The 19,391-nt window shown below is 37.6% G+C and overlaps 4 protein-coding genes and 1 long non-coding RNA gene across 8 annotated transcripts; 2 read left to right on the forward strand and 3 right to left on the reverse strand.

Annotated features, from left to right (window-relative positions):
• Nucleotides 1–2,131: 2,131 nt before the first annotated feature.
• LOC128863243 (tudor domain-containing protein 1-like) lies at nt 2,132–4,591 on the reverse strand. The gene is made up of 3 exons (XM_054102319.1): nt 3,274–4,591; nt 2,827–3,219; nt 2,132–2,769 (listed from the first exon to the last, which is right to left on the reverse strand). Exons 1-3 carry the CDS (start codon nt 4,387–4,389, stop codon nt 2,455–2,457), a joined length of 1,824 nt encoding a protein of 607 aa, XP_053958294.1. The 5' UTR covers nt 4,390–4,591; the 3' UTR covers nt 2,132–2,454.
• LOC128863245 (uncharacterized) lies at nt 4,557–5,543 on the forward strand. Its single transcript, XR_008454584.1, has 3 exons — nt 4,557–5,073; nt 5,156–5,363; nt 5,453–5,543. It is a non-coding gene; the product is annotated as an uncharacterized LOC128863245 (long non-coding RNA).
• Nucleotides 5,544–5,664: 121 nt separating this feature from the next.
• LOC128863244 (ATP-dependent RNA helicase WM6) lies at nt 5,665–8,550 on the reverse strand. Its single transcript, XM_054102320.1, has 8 exons — nt 8,382–8,550; nt 8,032–8,259; nt 7,616–7,836; nt 7,369–7,552; nt 7,178–7,296; nt 6,317–6,448; nt 5,844–6,246; nt 5,665–5,773 (listed from the first exon to the last, which is right to left on the reverse strand). The coding sequence occupies exons 2-8, from the start codon at nt 8,228–8,230 to the stop codon at nt 5,760–5,762; spliced, it is 1,272 nt and encodes a 423-aa protein (XP_053958295.1). The 5' UTR covers nt 8,231–8,259; nt 8,382–8,550; the 3' UTR covers nt 5,665–5,759.
• A 1,278-nt stretch (nt 8,551–9,828) lies between these two features.
• LOC128865394 (chitinase domain-containing protein 1) lies at nt 9,829–12,566 on the forward strand. Its single transcript, XM_054105728.1, has 7 exons — nt 9,829–10,614; nt 10,678–10,864; nt 10,918–11,121; nt 11,193–11,354; nt 11,414–11,651; nt 12,224–12,410; nt 12,477–12,566. Exons 1-6 carry the CDS (start codon nt 10,336–10,338, stop codon nt 12,363–12,365), a joined length of 1,212 nt encoding a protein of 403 aa, XP_053961703.1. The 5' UTR covers nt 9,829–10,335; the 3' UTR covers nt 12,366–12,410; nt 12,477–12,566.
• A 534-nt stretch (nt 12,567–13,100) lies between these two features.
• On the reverse strand, nt 13,101–19,149 carry LOC128865393 (DEP domain-containing protein DDB_G0279099). Of its 4 annotated transcripts, XM_054105725.1 has the most exons (4): nt 18,991–19,149; nt 18,341–18,480; nt 16,881–18,282; nt 13,101–16,713 (listed from the first exon to the last, which is right to left on the reverse strand). In XM_054105725.1, exons 3-4 carry the CDS (start codon nt 18,069–18,071, stop codon nt 13,645–13,647), a joined length of 4,260 nt encoding a protein of 1,419 aa, XP_053961700.1. In that variant the 5' UTR covers nt 18,072–18,282; nt 18,341–18,480; nt 18,991–19,149; the 3' UTR covers nt 13,101–13,644. The 4 variants fall into 4 exon arrangements, with proteins under 4 accessions (XP_053961700.1, XP_053961699.1, XP_053961701.1 ...); XM_054105724.1 differs by lacking the exon at nt 18,341–18,480; XM_054105726.1 differs by lacking the exon at nt 18,341–18,480 and having other exon boundaries at nt 16,881–18,302.
• Nucleotides 19,150–19,391: the final 242 nt, after the last annotated feature.

A 19,391-nucleotide genomic window follows, 5' to 3' on the forward strand; every position in this document is an offset into this window, starting at 1 on the left:
AGATGCACAAATAATTCCTTAAAAAGATTCACTGAATAATTTAGCACACCAGTTCACTCGAAGGCTCAAGCGAGAATGATGTAGGCGCTTCAAGTGAAATAAACAGTTAATTTATAGAAAAACTTATTTTGAAAAATTTAAATTTATTTCGAGAAGTTTATCAACTACAGCGCCTATAGGTTGAAGGACCACAATTAGTGCTATAAAATATAAAAGTAAATAATTGGAAAAGACCCATGGAAGGAGAATCCACACACCATCTTTTCGTCGACTTCAAAGCTGCATTCGACAGTACGGAAAGGAGTTACTTGTATGTCGCGATGTCTGAATTTGGTATCCCCACAAAACTAATACGGCTATGCAAGATGACGTTGCTCAACACCTGCAGCGCCGTCAGAATTGGGAAGGACCTCTCCGAGCCGTTTGATACCAAACGAGGTTTCAGACAGGATGACTCGCTGTCGTGTGACTTCTTTAACCTGATGTTGGAGAGCAACGTACGAGCCGCAGAACTTAATCACTCAGGCACAATATTTTATAAGAGCGTACAATTGTTGGCGTATGCCGATGATATTGACATCATCGACCTTAACAACCGCGCTGTTAGTTCTGCCTTCTCCAAACTGGATAAAGAGGCAAAGCGAATGGGTTTGGTGGTGAACGAGGACAAAACGAAGTACCTCCTGTCATCAAACAAACAGTCGGCGCACTCGCGTATCGGCACCCACGTCACTGTTGACAGTTATAACTTCGAGGTTGTAAAAGACTGCGTTTATTTAGGAACCAGCATTAACACCGATAACAATGTCAGCCTTGAAATCCAACGTACAATCTCTCTTGCCAACAAGTGCTACTTTGGACTAAGTAGGCAATTGAGTAGTAAAGTCCTCTCTCGACGAACAAAACTAACACTCTACAAGACTCTCATCATGCCCGTCCTAACGTATGGCACAGAAGCGTGGACGATGACAACATCCGATGAAGCGACGCTTGGAGTGTTTGAGAGAAAGATTCTGCGCAAGATTTTTGGACTTTGCACGTTGGCAACGGCGAATATCGCAGACGATGGAACGGTGAGCTGCATGAGCTTTACGACGACATAGACATAGCGCAGCGAATAAAGATCCAGCGGCTACGTTGGCTGGGTCATGTCGTCCGAATGGATACAAACGCTCCGGCTCTGAAAGTATTCGATGCGGTACCAGCTGGTGGTAGTAGAGGAAGAGGAAGGCCTCCTCTTTGTTGGAAAGATCAGGTGGAGAAGGACTTGTCTTCACTTGGTGTGTCCAATTGGCCCCGGTTAGCACGAGAAAGAAACGACTGGCGCGCTTTGTTAAACTCGGCCAAAATCGCGTAAGCGGTTATCGCGCCAATTAAGAAGAAGAAGAAACAATTGGGGCATACAGGAACAGGTTAATGTAATTTTCAACCAAGATATGAAATTAATTTTGAAAGCATACCTATTTGCTTGATGTTAAAGTTCATTGCTTCAGATTTCCAACACTTCATATCAAGCCAGAATATCAATTATATATATATAAATAATTGGCGCGTACACCCTTTTTGGGTGTTTGGCCAAGCTCCTCCTCATATTTGTGACGTGCGTCTTAATGTTGTTCCACAAATGGGGGGACCTACAGTTTCAAGCCTACTCAGAACTTCAATTATAATGTCTAATATATATTCCGATGCTTTAATGCACTTATTTTCAAAGCCTCTTAGAAATGGGGCCTTTATTTATATACTATTTAAATTTTTAAGTAAATCAGTGAATTGATAATTAAACTGACATTAACAGCTGCATTGGGCGAGTCCTATGGATAATGACCGCTTGCTGACAGAATCCGCAAAATTCATCTTTAAACGATTGAGTTCCCTCACTTCATTTCAGCTGTAAGTTATGATGACCGCTCTAAAGATAATCGAATTCATATCTTGTCAAGGACCGTCACTATTGCAAAAACATGAAAAAAATAAAAATACGAAGTTATTATTGTAATAACAATTCCGCACAACTAAAATGTTCACATCTGCATAAAAATGCATCACCTCTTCGTATGTACACATGTATGTATGTATATACATATTTGTTGGTCAATCTAAAACGATTTCGAGTAAACATTACAGCTACTACATTATAATTCAATTTATTAAACAAAAACACTTTGTATTTCCCACTTGTCTATAATACATCTAAAATATTAGGTGTTTGTTACACGCATCGGCAGCTGCGCTAAAACTGAAAAAAACCGCCCAGCGTCAATTATCTATAACTGATAAGAAAATGTTAATTTTATACGTAACTATTTCATAGGCGCATATAAATCTATACACTTATTACTTTATACAAATTTGAGCGCAGACGTTTGTATGTGGGCATAAAAAAAAACAGTTAACTTTGTCAAAACTCTTACATACAAAAATAAATAAATATGCCCCATTGAAGGCGTCCTCTTAGATTTCCTTAGCATAGCCCATTTCGACCAGCATTTGTGTGGTCTCAGCAAACTCCTTATCCAATAGTTCTACGCGCAACTCTCCATCGTTCATTTTTTGTACGACCCGCACTTCGATACGTTGATTCAATAACATAACAACTAACATTTGCACAGCTTGTTCGCAGAGAGACTCGTCCCCGTTAGTAATATCGGTTATACCAGCAAAACGACAAAATACTGCACGAAACGGTGCCGTCTCTTGGGCACTATTGCATTTGGCCATGCTCTTCAATGACACCGTCTCTGTATTACCATAATCCAAATAGAATACCTTCAATGAAAAATACAAATCAGAAAACCATAGAAAAAATTGTAAAACCATATTTACCTTAAAAACATCATCATCGACCACATCAATGACTTTAGCGCGATACCAAAATTCATCTTTCGCATATTGCGCCAATATTATATCACCCAATTTGGGTTGCGCTGTTAGCTTTTGCTCCAACAGAACTTCGCCGGTATTCCAAAATAGTTGTTCCAATGTTTCCGATTTATTTTTAAGTATTTGTGCATGGAAGCAATCAGGTCGGTCAATATGCATAACTTGCAAATATATAATATCATTTTTGAAAACCTTATCTGTGCGCAGAGTTAACAAAAATTTCAAATTCTTATTGCTGTCAAATTTGGTTTTTGGTGGTTGAACGTCACTGTTATATGAATTTTCATTAAAAGAGTTTACGAAAGGGTTGTTTGATAAATGTTCTCCTTTTTTATCCTGAAGTAAATTTTTTTATTATTATGTTACTTTAATGCAATGGACCAAACCTACCTTTGATGATTTTGCCTCAATTTCTCGATTCTCAATTACATACACAAATAAAACTCGACCTGTTTTTCTTACAACTTCGAAATTTACTTCTTTAAATTCATAGTTTTGTAGCTTTGTACCCAATACACATGCATCCATCTGTGCACATTCATCTAGTGCTGCTTTAACACCCAAAAGTATACATTTCATAGCCTGTGCAGGCAAATCCCGGTACACTTTTGGTAAATCATAAAACTGAACATCATTGGGATTCAGGGGCACCAGTTCTCCATAATCGATGAGTAGCACATGTAAGTTACCATTTCCGCCATCGGAAGCACCGTCTAGATACTGGAGTACTCCCCGCAAAATGCTCTTACTATTAATAGAAATACCAAAAACGGTATTCGTTGAAGGCATGCGTACGCTCTTGAGCAGGTTGAACATGTTACTCAATTCGTAGAGCATATCGTTGCGCATTTGGCAAGCATAAAAACTCAATGCTCCTATGTCTTCAACGTATGTCACAAATGCAGAAAAGTGGTATCCAGCAACAAAAGTGGATAAGTCACGCAATTGCACACAAGATGGCCATACTTCTAGCGTCAACGATTCTGGCGTAGCAAAAGTTATTTTACGCACAAGCGGACATTTTTCTTCGCATATTTCATCAGTTGAATGTACTTTTTTACTGACATCTGCCACCGTAGTGGTAGCAGTTGATGGTCCATTTTCACTTCGAAACGGTTTCAAATCGAGACACTCATCGCTGTCCCATAAAACCTTGCGCCATTCCACAAATTCATCAAATAGGTAGGAATCAGGTGCCAAGCCCATTCCAATATCAAGAGCAAATATCTTATTCAGATTATGTAGTTGCAAGTGAATGTTAAATTTCCGTGCAAGGTTTGTTACAGCAGCTAAACGCGACATATATCGATCATAAGCCATAAGTGCAAACACGTTGGCGTGTGTTGGAAAGCCGCTTTCTTTTCGAGAGTTTTTTAATACATCATTTCTCAGTACAGCTTCACTATCTATCAGAAACCTAGACAAATTTGTTTGCAACTGCTCAAGCTCTCGTGCGCACATTGCATGCATTGTTTGCATGCGGTCCATATTTGAGCGAAACGCCATGACCAAAAACAACGTAAAAACGTAAAATTTAAAAAACTTACTGAAATACAACTGATTCAAAATTGTTCACAATTGTCAAACTCAACATTTTAATACAACATCCGTTATACAAGCCAAAGTAACGGCACTTAGCATATGATATTGCCAGCTACAACAAATTTACAGCAAGTAGAAGCGACTCGGTACCCTCGCTTTTTGCTCGTCACTCTTGTGGCTATAACTTACGAGCTTGCCCCACAAAAGTTGCCGTACCTGAACGCAGTCACACAAGTTTATAGCAGTTGTACAAAGTCAAAATACATGTAATACAAAATGCATATATGTAATTGTTTTTTTTTGTTTTTGTTTTTGCAGTACCTGTGGTACACCAACCGCCAAATAATAGCAATTATGCAGACAGTTGGAATCAGCTGAATGTTGCAGCAACATTAAATAGTCCACAGAAATTTTTGTATACATAAATATACTGCTGAAGCACCTTTTAACAGGCTTTTGAAATTTTGTCAACGGTTTTTATTTGCTGAATATTGAATGCGGCACTTTGTGCTTAAAAACAGGTAATCTCAGCTGGAAAAATGTTTCAGTCAACTGACATCTTATCGAAAAATTTGTATTTTTGAAGTGAAACTGGTTGAAGTGATCTAAAACCCTGATTGTTCCTTTGGAACCAGCTGAATAGCTGAGGTTTGTAATTTTCGAAAAAAAAAAATTTATAGATAATGTGGTACAAGAACTCCAATGTATTTTTAATAAAATCTCATCGAAGGCAATCCAAAAAGGTCTCATATCTCCGAGAACATCTTGTTATCCTATTTGTTTATGCATTTTGTACCGGAAAGACCCAAATTATTTCCGGCGAAGGACTGTTGCTGCAGCAGCATTTTCCTTACATGTATGCTTGTTCACGCTCTTGCCAAACTTCAGTCGCGCCTCATAAATGCAACGTTAAGTGTCCTTAAAAAAGTCGGATATGGGTAATCATTTAAAGTTCCTAAATATATGCATCAAGTTATTAATACTCATTTCAAACGAAAATTGTTTATAAAATTTTTATGATGCAAAGCATCGCAGTGATAAAATTCAAAGCGGCGTTCAGGAAGCCAGCCATATTGAGCAGTCAAACCTTTTTAATTTCAGTACCATGTTTCACCCACTCTATAGGTATACCAATATTTCACATATCTTAGTAAACAAACGAAATTTATTTTATTTTCTAATCTCTTTATTCTATGTATATTTATCAGCGAGTGTCTTAAATAAAATAATTTGTGTTGAGTTTCTGGACTTTATTTGAGTAAAACGTTCTAGGTTACGATAGGTTTACAATGAAGCCGCCCAGTTCTATAGAAAATACTTATTTGTTTAATATTTTATCGTCCTTCAACTATAAATAAATAAAATAAATTAGATCGTAATTAGTACTGTACACTATTCCAGATTAAACAAATACTTACTATACGATGATAAATCAATTTCATCTGGTAATTCAGTGATATTGACATCAAATCGGTCTTGCACTTCATTCAAAATTTTAGCATCCGCCTCATCCGATACAAATGTTATAGCCAAACCTTTGGTACCGAAACGACCAGCACGGGCCACACGATGCAGGTAAGTGTCCGAATCTTCTGGCATATCATAGTTAAATACAATGTTTACACGCTCGATATCCATGCCACGACCAAAAAGATTTGTGGCTACCAGAATACGCTTTTGAAAATCCTTAAACTGTTGATAGCGATTTAGACGCTCTTCTTGGGTCATGCCACGATGTATGCCAATTGCGGGAAAGTTTTGTTCGGTTAGTAACTGTGCCAACGCCATGCAACGTTGAACAGATTTTACAAAAATCACGACCTATTTCGCCAAAGTAATTTTTTAGTTCGAATTCAAAAGGAATGAAAATCACTTAAAGCCAAATACATACTTGGTTGAATTCGAGTACATCCAACAATTCGAACAGTTTTTTATTTTTCTCGTTCTCCTTCAGCTTAACGTAATGCTGTTGTAATCCGTGTAATGTCAATTTCGCTTCATCATCCACATAAACTTCCATGGGCTGCAATATAAAATTAAACAAGGCATATTTAAACTTACAGTTATTGAAAACCAGCATAATTAGGAATCATCATCCTGCCGCTGAATCGTCAAAAGACAGATGAGGTGCCTTTAGCTCATTCACTGCCTCCCAATATTAGACTTAGCAAATTTAGAATCATTTATATGCTATAATTACATACGGCCACACAACCACCACATCTCATTAGTTTCGAAACAGGCTACTGGTGCAGGCGCACGCAAACACTTTCAAGCGATCCCCAAGAAAAGTTTACACCTATATCCGTTTCGTTCTCGGCTTACAGATGCATCCCCAAAGGCATTCCATTTGTGAATGATCGATTCAATGACTATATTATTGTCGCATGTTGGACTGTATATAAAAGTACGTCGCATATAATCCACGTTGTTTTACAAAACAATTCGACATACATTGTTCTTGCATTTTTTGATTATGCAGCAAGTGACGCATTACTAGATCTTTTAAATGACCGTTTTGTTCCGGCCTTCTTTGCATTTATAATTAATTTTGTATGATCAGCTTGTGATAAATTAATATTTTGTTATACTTTATGTTTTTTGATATTAACTTAATGTTTGATCGTTTTTTAATTGGTATTTTAATGGTGTAGTGGTGTTTATGGTGTGGCAGTTCAGCAATTGAGATAAAGCTTAGTGGTATAACTAGTAGTAGTAGAACAAGTAGAAGAATGGACACGTAGATATTTACATCTTGCATGAATTTTTTGCACACCGGACGTATTTCCTTGCTCAACGTGGCGGAAAACATCATGACTTGTTTTCCATGTGGAGTGCTGCGGAAAATCTCCTGTACATCGCGACGCATATCTGCAAATAAAACAAAGTTATTAGATGTAACTTTTTCACTCTATTAACTCATTGATTTAGCTTTCATCTTACCAAGTTGTTCCAACATTTTGTCGCATTCGTCAAGAATAAAATGCTTCAAATGCTTGAGGTTAAGTTTTTTGTTGCGTATCAAGGCAAGGATACGACCAGGTGTGCCTACAACAATGTGTGGCGTGGTGCCCTTCAAAGATTCTTCATCTTTTTGAATCGACAAACCACCAAAAAATACACCCACCTAAAATATGCAATAATAAATATGTTATAAAAATTCACAAAATTAACTTTTTGAGGTCATTACCTTCACTGCTGGCATGTACTTTGAAAATCGTTCATACTCTTTGCTTATTTGAAATGCTAATTCACGAGTATGACACATAACCAATACGTATACCACATTTTCCGTCGGTTCTAACTGCTGTAAAGTTGCAAGCACAAAAACTGCAGTCTTACCCATACCCGACTTGGCCTGGCAGAGAATATCCATTCCTAGCACGGCCTGTGGTATACACTCATGTTGCACTGAAATAAAATTAAAAAATAGATACATATGTAACATAGTAGTTAAATGTACATACATATGTCGCTTGGCAGAAGCAAGCATGCAGAATAAAATTTGATAAATCGATCATTTTATATCTTATGCATATATTTCATTACTTAAACAGCGTACATCTTATATCTTATAGCGCTTATTCATTATATATTTTTCCTTACCTTCGGACGGATGCTCAAAACCGCAGTCGACTATTGCACGCAAAATTTCTGGCTTCAGTAGAAAATCACGAAAGCCCGAGCTATGAATTGACACGTATGTGCCTTTCACATCCTTCTTTGGTGCTTCTGGGACCTCGGCGACCGTAGTCTCGGTCTGCTCCTCATCCTCATAATCCAAAAGATCATCATTATCAGCCATTTTTATTGAAAGTTGAGAATCGTGCTTTACTACCCGGGAAAAATATAAAGTTAGGTTAATCGTGTATCGTCGGCAAAGCTAAGCGCCGCATTAGACGCCATTTTATTTTTCTTCCAATTAGGTACAAAAATTTATACCTGTTTTTACTTACTTAAAATTGATTTCAAAGACTGAAGAGGAAACAATTATTATCGTCTAAAGATTTATAGTTAATTGAAATGCAAATATTTCACAATTTATTCTAATTAGTAAAATCGTGTAAAAGCGCGTCACACTTTTTCACTCACCGTCCGAAATTCTACAGGGATGAATTTAAACTTGTGCTACCATATCGGAAAATAATTATCTGTCACTTTTTGCATGCTTCCATTTATCGATAGAAAGGCAGAAAAGCAGCAAATTTAAAAAGTTTGAAAGTGACTTTTTTCGAATGTACAAAAAGGGTAATAATATTAACTTATTTAAAGCCGGCACATATAAGTTCTGCTTTTCCGATTATCAGAACGTTTTGCCGATTCCAACAATCTTTGCTCTAAATATTATATGATGTGAGCGAAATACCGATTTTTTACGCAATCGGCATAGCATTCGAGCCGGGAAGAAAAGCAGAACTTCAAAGAATCGGATCCGGCATCACAGGCTTCTACGATAACCTGAAGGTGTTCTTTCTATATGATATGTTCACATCGCCGCACACAATCGATATCAAGCTCCTTTCCGACTATTTGAAAGTTCTTTCTCTATTGGTTTAATATAGATCGCCACAAACTTGAATTAATTTCAGTTACATTTTATAGTAATTTGCGAAATTGAACATTTAAAATTATCTATTGAAAATTATCCATGTAGTCATTGCTTGTCATTCCCTTTCCGGCAATTTCTTTTGTCATCTCAATCGTATCTGTGGATGATCGCTTCTTCCTCTCTTCCAGTCCTCTATAAACAAATGTTTCTAGTTGGTTTTTGACGTTAAGATCGCATAACTTGCCGGTAGGGTCCAACATTCCTATCGAACGATATGCAGGGGGGGGACAAAGCGCCTGAATAAGTTACTTTTATTAATTTTTACAGCCTCCAGCTACTTGGAAGAAGCCCTTCTTACAGGTGCATATATACGGATTTTGACACCGCTTTCTCTCAGCGTTCCTCCAGTATATCGGCTTACATCTTTTACACTCTCTTAGTCGGGTCATAACTTAGCCGAATTATGGCTTGGAATTTCAATTTCATTTTCATTAAGGTCTGATTAGCTGATTTCGCACTAATTCAATCATTGTGAATATTTTAAAATGTTTGTAATTCACAAAAACCATTCTGAAAACACGAAAACTGCACATTGTTTCTTTAAAATTTAATTGTGCCATTGAACTGGTGGTAGCAGTAGCGAAGAAAAAACAAGAAAAATGTATTTTGTTTTTGCTTTTGGTCCTTAAAATGAAAACGAAAATGCACTAACAGAGTAAACGGTATCTCTGAAGACAATTTGATTTCTTCCACCATTATTCAGCATCCTCCTCGACTAATAATTTTTTATACAATTTCTTTTTTTGGCTCTGTTATTATAAAACAACTTTTTTGAATATTAATCAAGGTTTATTCATTTTATTCCATTGTTTTCGTTAATTTTTTCATTTCGATGTGATAGCTAATTTCGATAAATTTCCGATAAAAAATAGGCAAGACAACAATTTTTTTGTAATTTTCAAGGTATCAATAAGGCTGAATTACTTACAAACGAGTTAATTCGCTTTAAAAATATTGTATAGCGAACTATGTAATCGAAGCAAGGATGATAGATTACCTGACATTTTTTTACAATATATTCGAATTATCTGGGAAGTGAATTACGAATGAGAGAGCGAATTATGAATGGCAGAGCTAATACGTGCCGTGGGAACTTAGCTTAAGAGAAACCTAAATAATCAAACAATCCAACATGACTTTATTGAATCAAGTAGCCGGTCAATAATATAAGAATATATAAATAAGCGCTGGTAGGAGTGGTTGGTGGCTGGTTTACCTCTTCTGGTGACATATTTCAACTTCAAAAGGCCAGTCTGTTCGTGCATGTTATAAAGCCAATTGATAATAGTGAACATACGAACATGCCGACCACTGCCACATATTCACTTCTAATAACCGTATTATTGATTGTGTTTTCAACGATTGAAGCTACATTATCACCAAGGAAAGGACGTGCTGAAAAAACCAAAACAATTAAACCTTTAAATGTGTTAGCTGGGCCTCACGATGAATCGGTTTTCGAAAGAAATCTAATTGATATGCGTCCCCTACCCCAAGATATTCTAGAGCACAATGCGGCATATTACAAGGATACTTCATTACGGAATTTCAACGGCACTGTACTTGGCTATGTTACGGCGGTAATGTTTTTAAATATCTTTACTATATTTGCTATTTATAATAAAATGTGTATGGCCTTGCAGTGGAACTCACATGGGTATGATGTGGCAAAATGGTTTGCGCGAAAATTCGATATTATCTCCCCGGTGTGGTTTCAAATTGTCAAAAATGGTGATGAATATGAATTAGCTGGCACACACGACATTGATCAAAGTTGGATGCGAGAAGTGCGCCGCAAGGGTAAAAACGATCGTGGTACTACAGTAAAGAGTAGGTATTTGGCTGATAATCCATTAAGAAACTAAAATAGTAAGAACGCTTAGTTTTTCCACGCTTCATATTTGATAAATTTACGGAACGGGATTTTTCTCGATTGTTGAGTTTGGAGAGAGAGAGGGTGCGTCTAAATGAACTGTTAGTAAATGCTTGCAAACAAAATGAATTCGATGGCGTTGTTATAGAGTTTTGGACGCAAATTGGAGGACGTGTGGACGAACATTTTCTCATTACATTGGTGCAACAATTACGTAAATTATAATATATTTATATTATAATTTCGATTAGTTTTCATCTTGACTATTATTTCTTTTTTATTTAGATGAAGCACTCAAAAAGGAAAATTTACGTTTAATCCTTGTGATACCGCCATATCGACAAGAGGTTCCAAACTTATTCACTGAAAGGCATTTAAATCAACTATATAAACATGTTTATGCATTCTCACTAATGACTTATGACTATTCGAATGTACAAAGACCAGGTACGTTTGTGTAAGAATATTTTATATTTACAACTCGTCTTGAGTTTGAATATTTTCAGGCGCAAACTCCCCTTTGTATTGGGTCCGCCAGTCAGTTGAACTACTAGCTCCTGCTACAAGCCACGATGTTAAGACGAAACGTCGCAAAATTCTTTTGGGCCTTAATATGTATGGAAATGATTATACGTCTGACGGTGGTGGGCCAATTGTAGCTGCACAATATTTAAAACTTTTGAATTATGCAAAAAAACGTGTACCTTTCGATGAGCTGGATGTGGAAAACTACTTTGAAGTGAAGTAAGTAAATTTGTAAATTGTAATGATTTGAGTATATATGAGAGGTATAATAATTATATAAATTTTAGTATTTCAATATTTATCGACCTAAGCAAATTATGTAAGGTTATGCAATGAAAATTATTTAATTGAACAACTTTCTCCGGTTGTTATAAAGTTGAAAAAATTAGCCAAAGTTGAGGTTGTAATAAAGCACGTTTTGTTGTTGTTGTTATAGCAGCTTACTATGCTTATCAGCTTAGTAATTTTCTAGTTACGATTCATATGCCCGGTACATTCAAAGGCCTAGAGCAAACGAAGTTGAAAGTACTTAAAATTTCGCAAAGAATAAAGCAAAAGAAGTGCGACTAAAAATATCCACCTTTATAAATCATTGTTTCTACACTCAGTCGGCTCTACATTACCGGAACGACCGGGATTTATATCCGGCCAAGACCTGTCACTTCAGCAGCATTATCCGCATATGTATGAGGAATTTTTATGCTGCTACAACAACAACAATGAATTTTTTTTTATCTTAAGTAATATCCATTATTATTACTATTAATCATTTTAATTTCGATTTCCCCTAGAGCCGAGGATGGTCGACATATGGTGTTTTATCCCAGCCTTTATTCCGTGCATGAACGCATAAAACTCGCTCAAGAATTGGGTACTGGCATTTCTATTTGGGAATTAGGTCAAGGCTTAGATTATTTTTATGATCTCTTTTAATGATGTTATTTAAATACTTAATAATATAAGCAATTATCGTCGTGGGTAAGTAAGTTATTATTTATACGAATGCAAATCAAAAATAAGTGATAAGAAACTAAACATTCCCAGTAAAATGCTGATATAAGGACACAAGCGTATTTGAAATCCGTTTGCGACTAAGAATATAACCAATAAACTTTATGGGTGTCTATTCTCATATTTATATATTTTTTAATTCTATCACTTTAAAGGGATATATGTATAAATAATTTTTAAATTTGAAATGGTATTAGTGATAGTAACTGCATTTTTTAATGTGTGAAACATCGGTTGTTATGTTGGAAGTTGTTTTTAGTTCGATCCCACCTTCTCGTACATGGGAAACCTGTTAGTTGTTCTTAATGGCGATAGCGATTGGAAGGCAATGTCTCCAAGAGTATTTCTATCTTAAAACCCCAAAAAATTAGGAATTCGTAACACGTAACACAAGGGATTTTTTTTAATAGAAGTTAGAAACATCATTACATAGTGCAGACCCTTCAAAAAAACACGTTTCCTAAACCTAGCGTTAGATGTTCTCAATTAAACACTGAGCGATACACCAAGATAGGCAGGACCTAGTAACAACAGCAAAACCAATCGGTGTGTTCTAAGTTTCTGAATTTTTCTATGTACGATTATATTTTTCGATTCTATTTATTCTTTGTTTTCTACTCTTCTCAACAGAGTATATACCAACAAAATACAATGTGCTTATTTAATTTTTTACTTTATTTATTTGCATTATATGTATTGTAGAAACAGGCTTAATAACCTTTCAGTCTAGATTGAAAACATATACATTTGATTGGATAATGACATGAAAGTATAAATACTACATAGTTACGCGAAAATAATATGTAATGGATGTACTTTGTGTAAATGAAAAATTATGTTGTAGCTCTAAGTATAAGTAATACATAGATAGATACAATAAAATTTAAATTAGTAAAAACCAAATTAATTTATGCAAAAACTAAATACAAATTTTGAAAACTACAAAAATGCTTATGTTAATCAAATGCTATGGCGTCTGAGCTGATATTTTCGTTCGCTCACAAAGTTTTTTTTTGTTGTTTTTAATTTCACTAACGCCACAGACTTGTTCATTTGTAGTATACTTTATAATCCTAAATTATATTTAAACTATTAACTAATTTTTAAACATATTCCCACAATCTACAATTCTTTTTATGCTTTGATCAAGTCTAACAAATTTTACTTCCATATCCCTTCCACTATGATTTTAGCGGCGGCTTCAAACAGAAATGCGCAAAACTTCACTGCCGTTGGTGCCGCTTGGATTTGCAGTCGCATTCGCGCCCTTACAGTTACCTACTGCCGTATTTAATTGCCCATAATCAGTGAGCATTTTGAATAATTGCTGTTGTTGCTTCAACAATTTTTGCTGCATCTGAAGTGGTTGCGTGCGTTGCTGTTGTTGCTGCTGTTGTTGCTGACGAGTATTGCGGGCGAGGTCGTATAGTTTTCGACGCCGCTCGTAGAAGTGAGCAACACGATCTAATTTCAATTGCTCATCAGAATTAGTTGAGGTGGTATTGTTGATGCTGGCGTTGTTATTTATAATGGCTTCGTGGTTGTTGTTACCGCCGTTAGTGCCAATATCCGCACATTGTTGTCCCGACATCGACTTATGGTTGCTACTACTCTTATTATTGTTGTTGTTGTTATGGTTAACGCCGCCTAAGAAATCAGCAATTTGACGCGGTGAAAACTTCTGGCGCTTGCCGCCATCATTTCTGCTATTGCTGTTGCTGCTGTTGACGAGCGGCATACAACGCTTGATCAATTTGACACGATCATTCCCAATCGCAGGTGTGTTGTTCACAAAGATGGTTTTGCTGCTTTGCGCAAGCACCGGACCAGCAGTGCTGGGACGCGGTGGTGGCGGTAAACGGCTCGTGGGCGTGACTACGGCAACAGGTGCGCCAGTTTGTGATTTACTACGCACAAGTGTTGCGCCGCCTGTGGAACCGCCGCTACCGGCCGATGAATTGCCCGACTTTGAGCGCGAACGTTGCATTGATGACACAGGTGACATAGCCGGCCCACAGCCATTGGAATTCGTATTGAAAGTAATCTCCACGCAGCCGCTGCCTGTCCCACTATTATTACTACCCGCGTTCTGGTGCTTTTGTTGTGCTGCATATAGTTGACTTTGCGAAACAGACGAGTTAGTTATGGTAATACTGCCAATCGAAAACTCATTGCTAACCAAAGAATTCGAGGACGAGGTCAAATTGGAGAAATAGTTTTGCATCGACTTGGAATTGTTGGACAAGCGTGCAGCGGCTGATGGGTTTGAACAGACAATGCCGTTAATGCCACCGCCGCTCAGTGTAATAGGACTGTTGTTGGCTTTACGTGCATTCAGAATGTGTTTTCTGAAAGTTGTTGCGGCAGCGAATGGCAGCTTGATCAGGCCAAAACAGTTGATAGCAATCGGCTTAGGTATGCCCGCGTAGAGGTAAGCATTCAAGTAAACGTCCTCATAATATTTACTGTTGCTGCTAGCGCTGCTGCCGGGTTCAGTTTTAATGGGTTTCGAGTTACCGCCGCTGCTTCCGCTAACCCCGCTATTACTGTTGTTGATGGTTTTCACCGTCTCTAATAGTGAGTAGTCGAACTCGAATAAATCTTCATCGTTTTCATCACTAGCTTCTCTCATTGGCATGTTGTTGCCGTTGTTGCTTTGTTGCAACAGCGAGCCTACTTCGTTTGTGGCATCAATATTCGGTGCATTCGCTGTGGCATTCATATCTGTTGTAACCTGATCGTAGTTGGCACGTGTTAGAAACTCGGTAAGCATTTGTTGCTGTCGATGTTGGCTTATTACAGCCACCTGATTATTATCAGTTATTTCATAAATTAGGTGGTCTTCACCTGTGCCGCCAGGCAGTACATATTGTTGTGAAGCGCGTTGCATGCCATTCACGATGTTAGGCATTAGAATGCCAGGTTCACCGCCATTGGGTACATGCTCTGCCGTTTCCACATTATCATCAGTGAGTGAGGGCACATTGTATAGCTGGAAGTGTGCTGCCATATTATCATAACCACTAGCAAATGAACCAGCTGAGGACATCGTGGAAAAATCACCCAACTTATTCGATTTTATATCAACCGTGGCACACATATCAATCAGGTGCTTTGCACTGACAACACCAGTTTGATCGTATTGTTGCTGCTGCAAAGCTAAATGGTTCGGATCGGAAGAATCATCAACCATACTGCTGTCGTAGTGTGTATTCAATGTTTGTTGTTGTTGGTAAAGAAGCTGTTGCAGTTGCATTGCATCAATAGCAGTGAGTTGCTGTTGTTGTTGCTGCTGCTGCTGCTGTTCTGCCGCATGCTGTAAATGCGTTGATATCTGTTGATGTTGCTCCACCAACGGACCGGAGCCATTAAACATCTTCAAATCCTCTAATGTCGCAACATTGTAGGGCACATACTGTTGCTGCTGCTGATAGGTCACGAATTCTCCTGTTATTTCGACGCCCTGACCTTGCTGTTGGTGTTGTAGCTGTTGCTGTGGTACACTTTCCAATATTGTCTCATCATAGCGCATGCGCTTAGCCGGTGTTACCTGTTGCTGTTGATAAACCTCATGTTGTTCCTGTTGCTGTTGTTGCTGTGCCACAGCTGCGGTATCTAATTCATTTTCGTCAAAATGTATTTCCGTATCGGCCGTGCTGAGAATCTCATTAATAAATTTACTATCGAAAACATCGTCAAATGTGAGTATGGAATTATCGTCGGAGGTATTGTGTGGAAGCCCATCTTCGCAGGCTTGCACCATTTCTTGCGGAACCACATAGTTTGGTGGCATCGCTGCTTGCACAACATTCATGTTATTGGGTGCAGTGTTGGCAATGGGCTGATGCAGTTTTTCATTGTGGTTTTCCGTAACCGCTGTAGTACTTGGCATATGAAAAATATTATTTGAAGTTGCTGTCAAATTAGTTGTAGAATCAACAACGTTTTTCATGGAGCCTCCCATTTTCTTATCAGATTTTCCTTCCACTGCAGGACATTCAGTAATTGAAGATACGGCCTGGTCAAGTTCACTTAACTGGGTTGAGTCAAAGCGTGAAATTTCTTTCACAGCAGAAGCTTTAGCTACTTCTTTGACAACAGGAATAGAGCAAGAACTGCTTGTAATTGCTTTGGTTGTTGTTGTATTCGCTATAAGCGACGATTTTGAAGATACCGCTTTGCCACTTGAACTAGTGCGCTCGTACTCACTGCTCGAACTAGAAACCGATGAATCGGCGAACTCTTGAGCAACGAAAGCAGGGCTTTTCACCTAGAAATCCAAAATCATATTAAATGCATTAGTGAAATACAAGCACAATTTCCAATTTATACAAATTTTTAGTACCATTTTCATTAATGAATTTTTATATATTTTGGTTTAAATAGTGAATGAATCATCCAAGGAGTAGTATATATGCATCTACAACCTTTACCTACCTCAGGCAAATGTGTAGTCAGTTTTGGTGTCGGCGGCAATGAACATGACGAATTCGACGAGGACGAGTAAAGTGCTATAGGTGTTGTCACTGTCGCATCCAGCATTCCTGTGGTTGGGTCTTTACTATGTTTGCTGCTATTTGCTACGGCACTAGAAGTTGTTACTAATGCGGACGTTACTACTGCTGGTGTATTGCTCACGTTCTCGTTTTTGTTCGTTTTAGAGCCTGAGGTGTGGGCAGTTTTTTTCGAACTTTTCCTAGGCGCTTGCGTATTCTCCGAATTGGTGGTGTTGGGCGTATGAATCCCGACCGATGCTGCATGGTTGTTACTACTGTTGTGACGCGATTGTTTGCTCCGCGATCGACTGCCACTGGTGCTACTACTTCTGCCAGAGGAACTGCTCCCAGCCGTTGTACCACTACTTTTGCTACTTTTATGACGCGGTTTAGCTGTATAAGTTGAAGATGTTGTTGATACGGAAGATGAAGATGACGATGCATTTGACGATGTCGACATTATGCCGGATAAATCTGAAGGCGACCCTAAAATTTCAGTTGGTGCTGTTGAACCTGATCCATCACGAATGCAGTCTTGACTATTATCGTTTGGTATTAAACTGTATATGTCACTCGTGGTTGGTGCATTGGATAATTTCGAGGAAGCGGCGCCCCATGCAGCTGGATGTTGCATCATCATGTGATTGTTGAAGCCGACCATAGTGTAAATGCCGCGACATATACTGCAAACAATAACATCAGCCGATGTCTTCTTGGGCACGATGCCATAATAATGCATGTCGTTGCCATTTAAACGTTGCACCTGTCGTAGAGATCGTCCACCTCTGGAAGTAGAAGTACCGGACTTTGACGGTGGGGCAGATGAATTGGATGAAACATTCTTTCCATTATTACTTGAAGAACTATCACCTTTATAGCGGTGATGGTGCTTTTCAGCGACACGGATCTGCTTTAGCAATTTATCAAAATCGAAGTATTGGTGCCACTTTTGTCCCTGATGCTTAATCAACGAATTTTCGATGTTTTTATTAGAATTACTCGAGGGCTGGGTCTCTGAGGATGAATTACTGCTTTTACTTGTTGCCATTGTAGTTGAAAAGCTACTGCTTCCCGATGAACTTTTTGATATTTTTTCGGAGTGTGCTGCAGTAAAGTCGTTGCTGATGAGCATGACTTACATACAACGATTAAGATATAGTATCAAGGCGAATTCGCTTTTTTATAGTATTGTTTCTTTATTTTGCAATTATAAATGCGTATGTTATTCGATCCGTATACCTGGTATGGACTGGATTAGTGTTCAATCACAATGCGTATACAACCTTATTAGTGTAATTTTTGCAGAGTGCGTTCTTGTGACCAAACGATATCAAACCAGAGTACTGAAATTTTAAAATATTCCCTTGAAATATATATACATAAATATGTAAGTGTAATTACGTTGCTAGCTTTTAAAATTCTGTAATAATACACTAATGCCATGTCATCCTTAAATAATTTGTTTTTAACTTTTAACTCCGTGTACTTGAATTTCGTTTATATTAATTCCCCTGTGGTTGCGTATTTCGTTCATTTTAGATCTTCCAATTAGCCAAGGAAAAGAAAAAATGTACCGTATGTAAGTGATTCAATCAATATTAAAGGTACTAGTTGGTAATACAAATAATATACAACACTGTTATGGGCATAATAATGCCTAACAAACAGCTGTTACCACATATAACAGCTGATAATCCGTAACTTATATACCTCTCTTTTACACGCCTTGTCAAGTACACTAAACATTGAATGAAGGACAGGTAGATAAAAAAGATGAATGTGATGCAGAAGCATGTCAATGCAATTATTTTTTTACCCAAAAAAGATGTGGTGGCTTAAACTACCTACTCAGGCCACATCACCAACGCACCATGTATATACAAATCTCGACAAGAAAACCCAATTTCACTAATATCGAATTTGTAAAAGAAAGCACGAACTCAAAGTACTGCTAAATAACCAACGCGCTTTAGAGTTTAGCCAATCATGTACCGAACACCTATCGATAACTCATTTTGCGTTTCCGGTGTACGAATAGAAGCACTCCTCACCCAATAGCCGTGTGAATGAAGCCCTGCCGTTACAGCATATCCCGTTCTAGATTCGATTCATTATTTAGGAATTACTATGTAAAATTATAAAATATATGGTCGGCTCTCTGTCCGAAACAGACACGGCAGAAAATTTTACGTATTCGTTACTTTTATACGATTACTTTATAGTGCTGAATGAAAAGTGTGCTGTATTTTGTAGAGTTGTATTATGCATCGGGACACAATAGTTCTTATACACGTCTTCACTGGCAAAAGTTTTTAACATATTAATTTTAACAGTCAATACTCTGCCAATGGAGATATCATACTGCTTATTGAAAGTAGTAATTAGGCATATTTGAGATTCAAAACAATGAACATACTTTTTTAAAGCCTCTTACAAGATACTTTTATCAAGG

The sequence above is a fragment of the Anastrepha ludens genome, chromosome 5 (assembly GCF_028408465.1).
Source record: "Anastrepha ludens isolate Willacy chromosome 5, idAnaLude1.1, whole genome shotgun sequence".
NCBI lineage: Eukaryota > Metazoa > Arthropoda > Insecta > Diptera > Tephritidae > Anastrepha > Anastrepha ludens.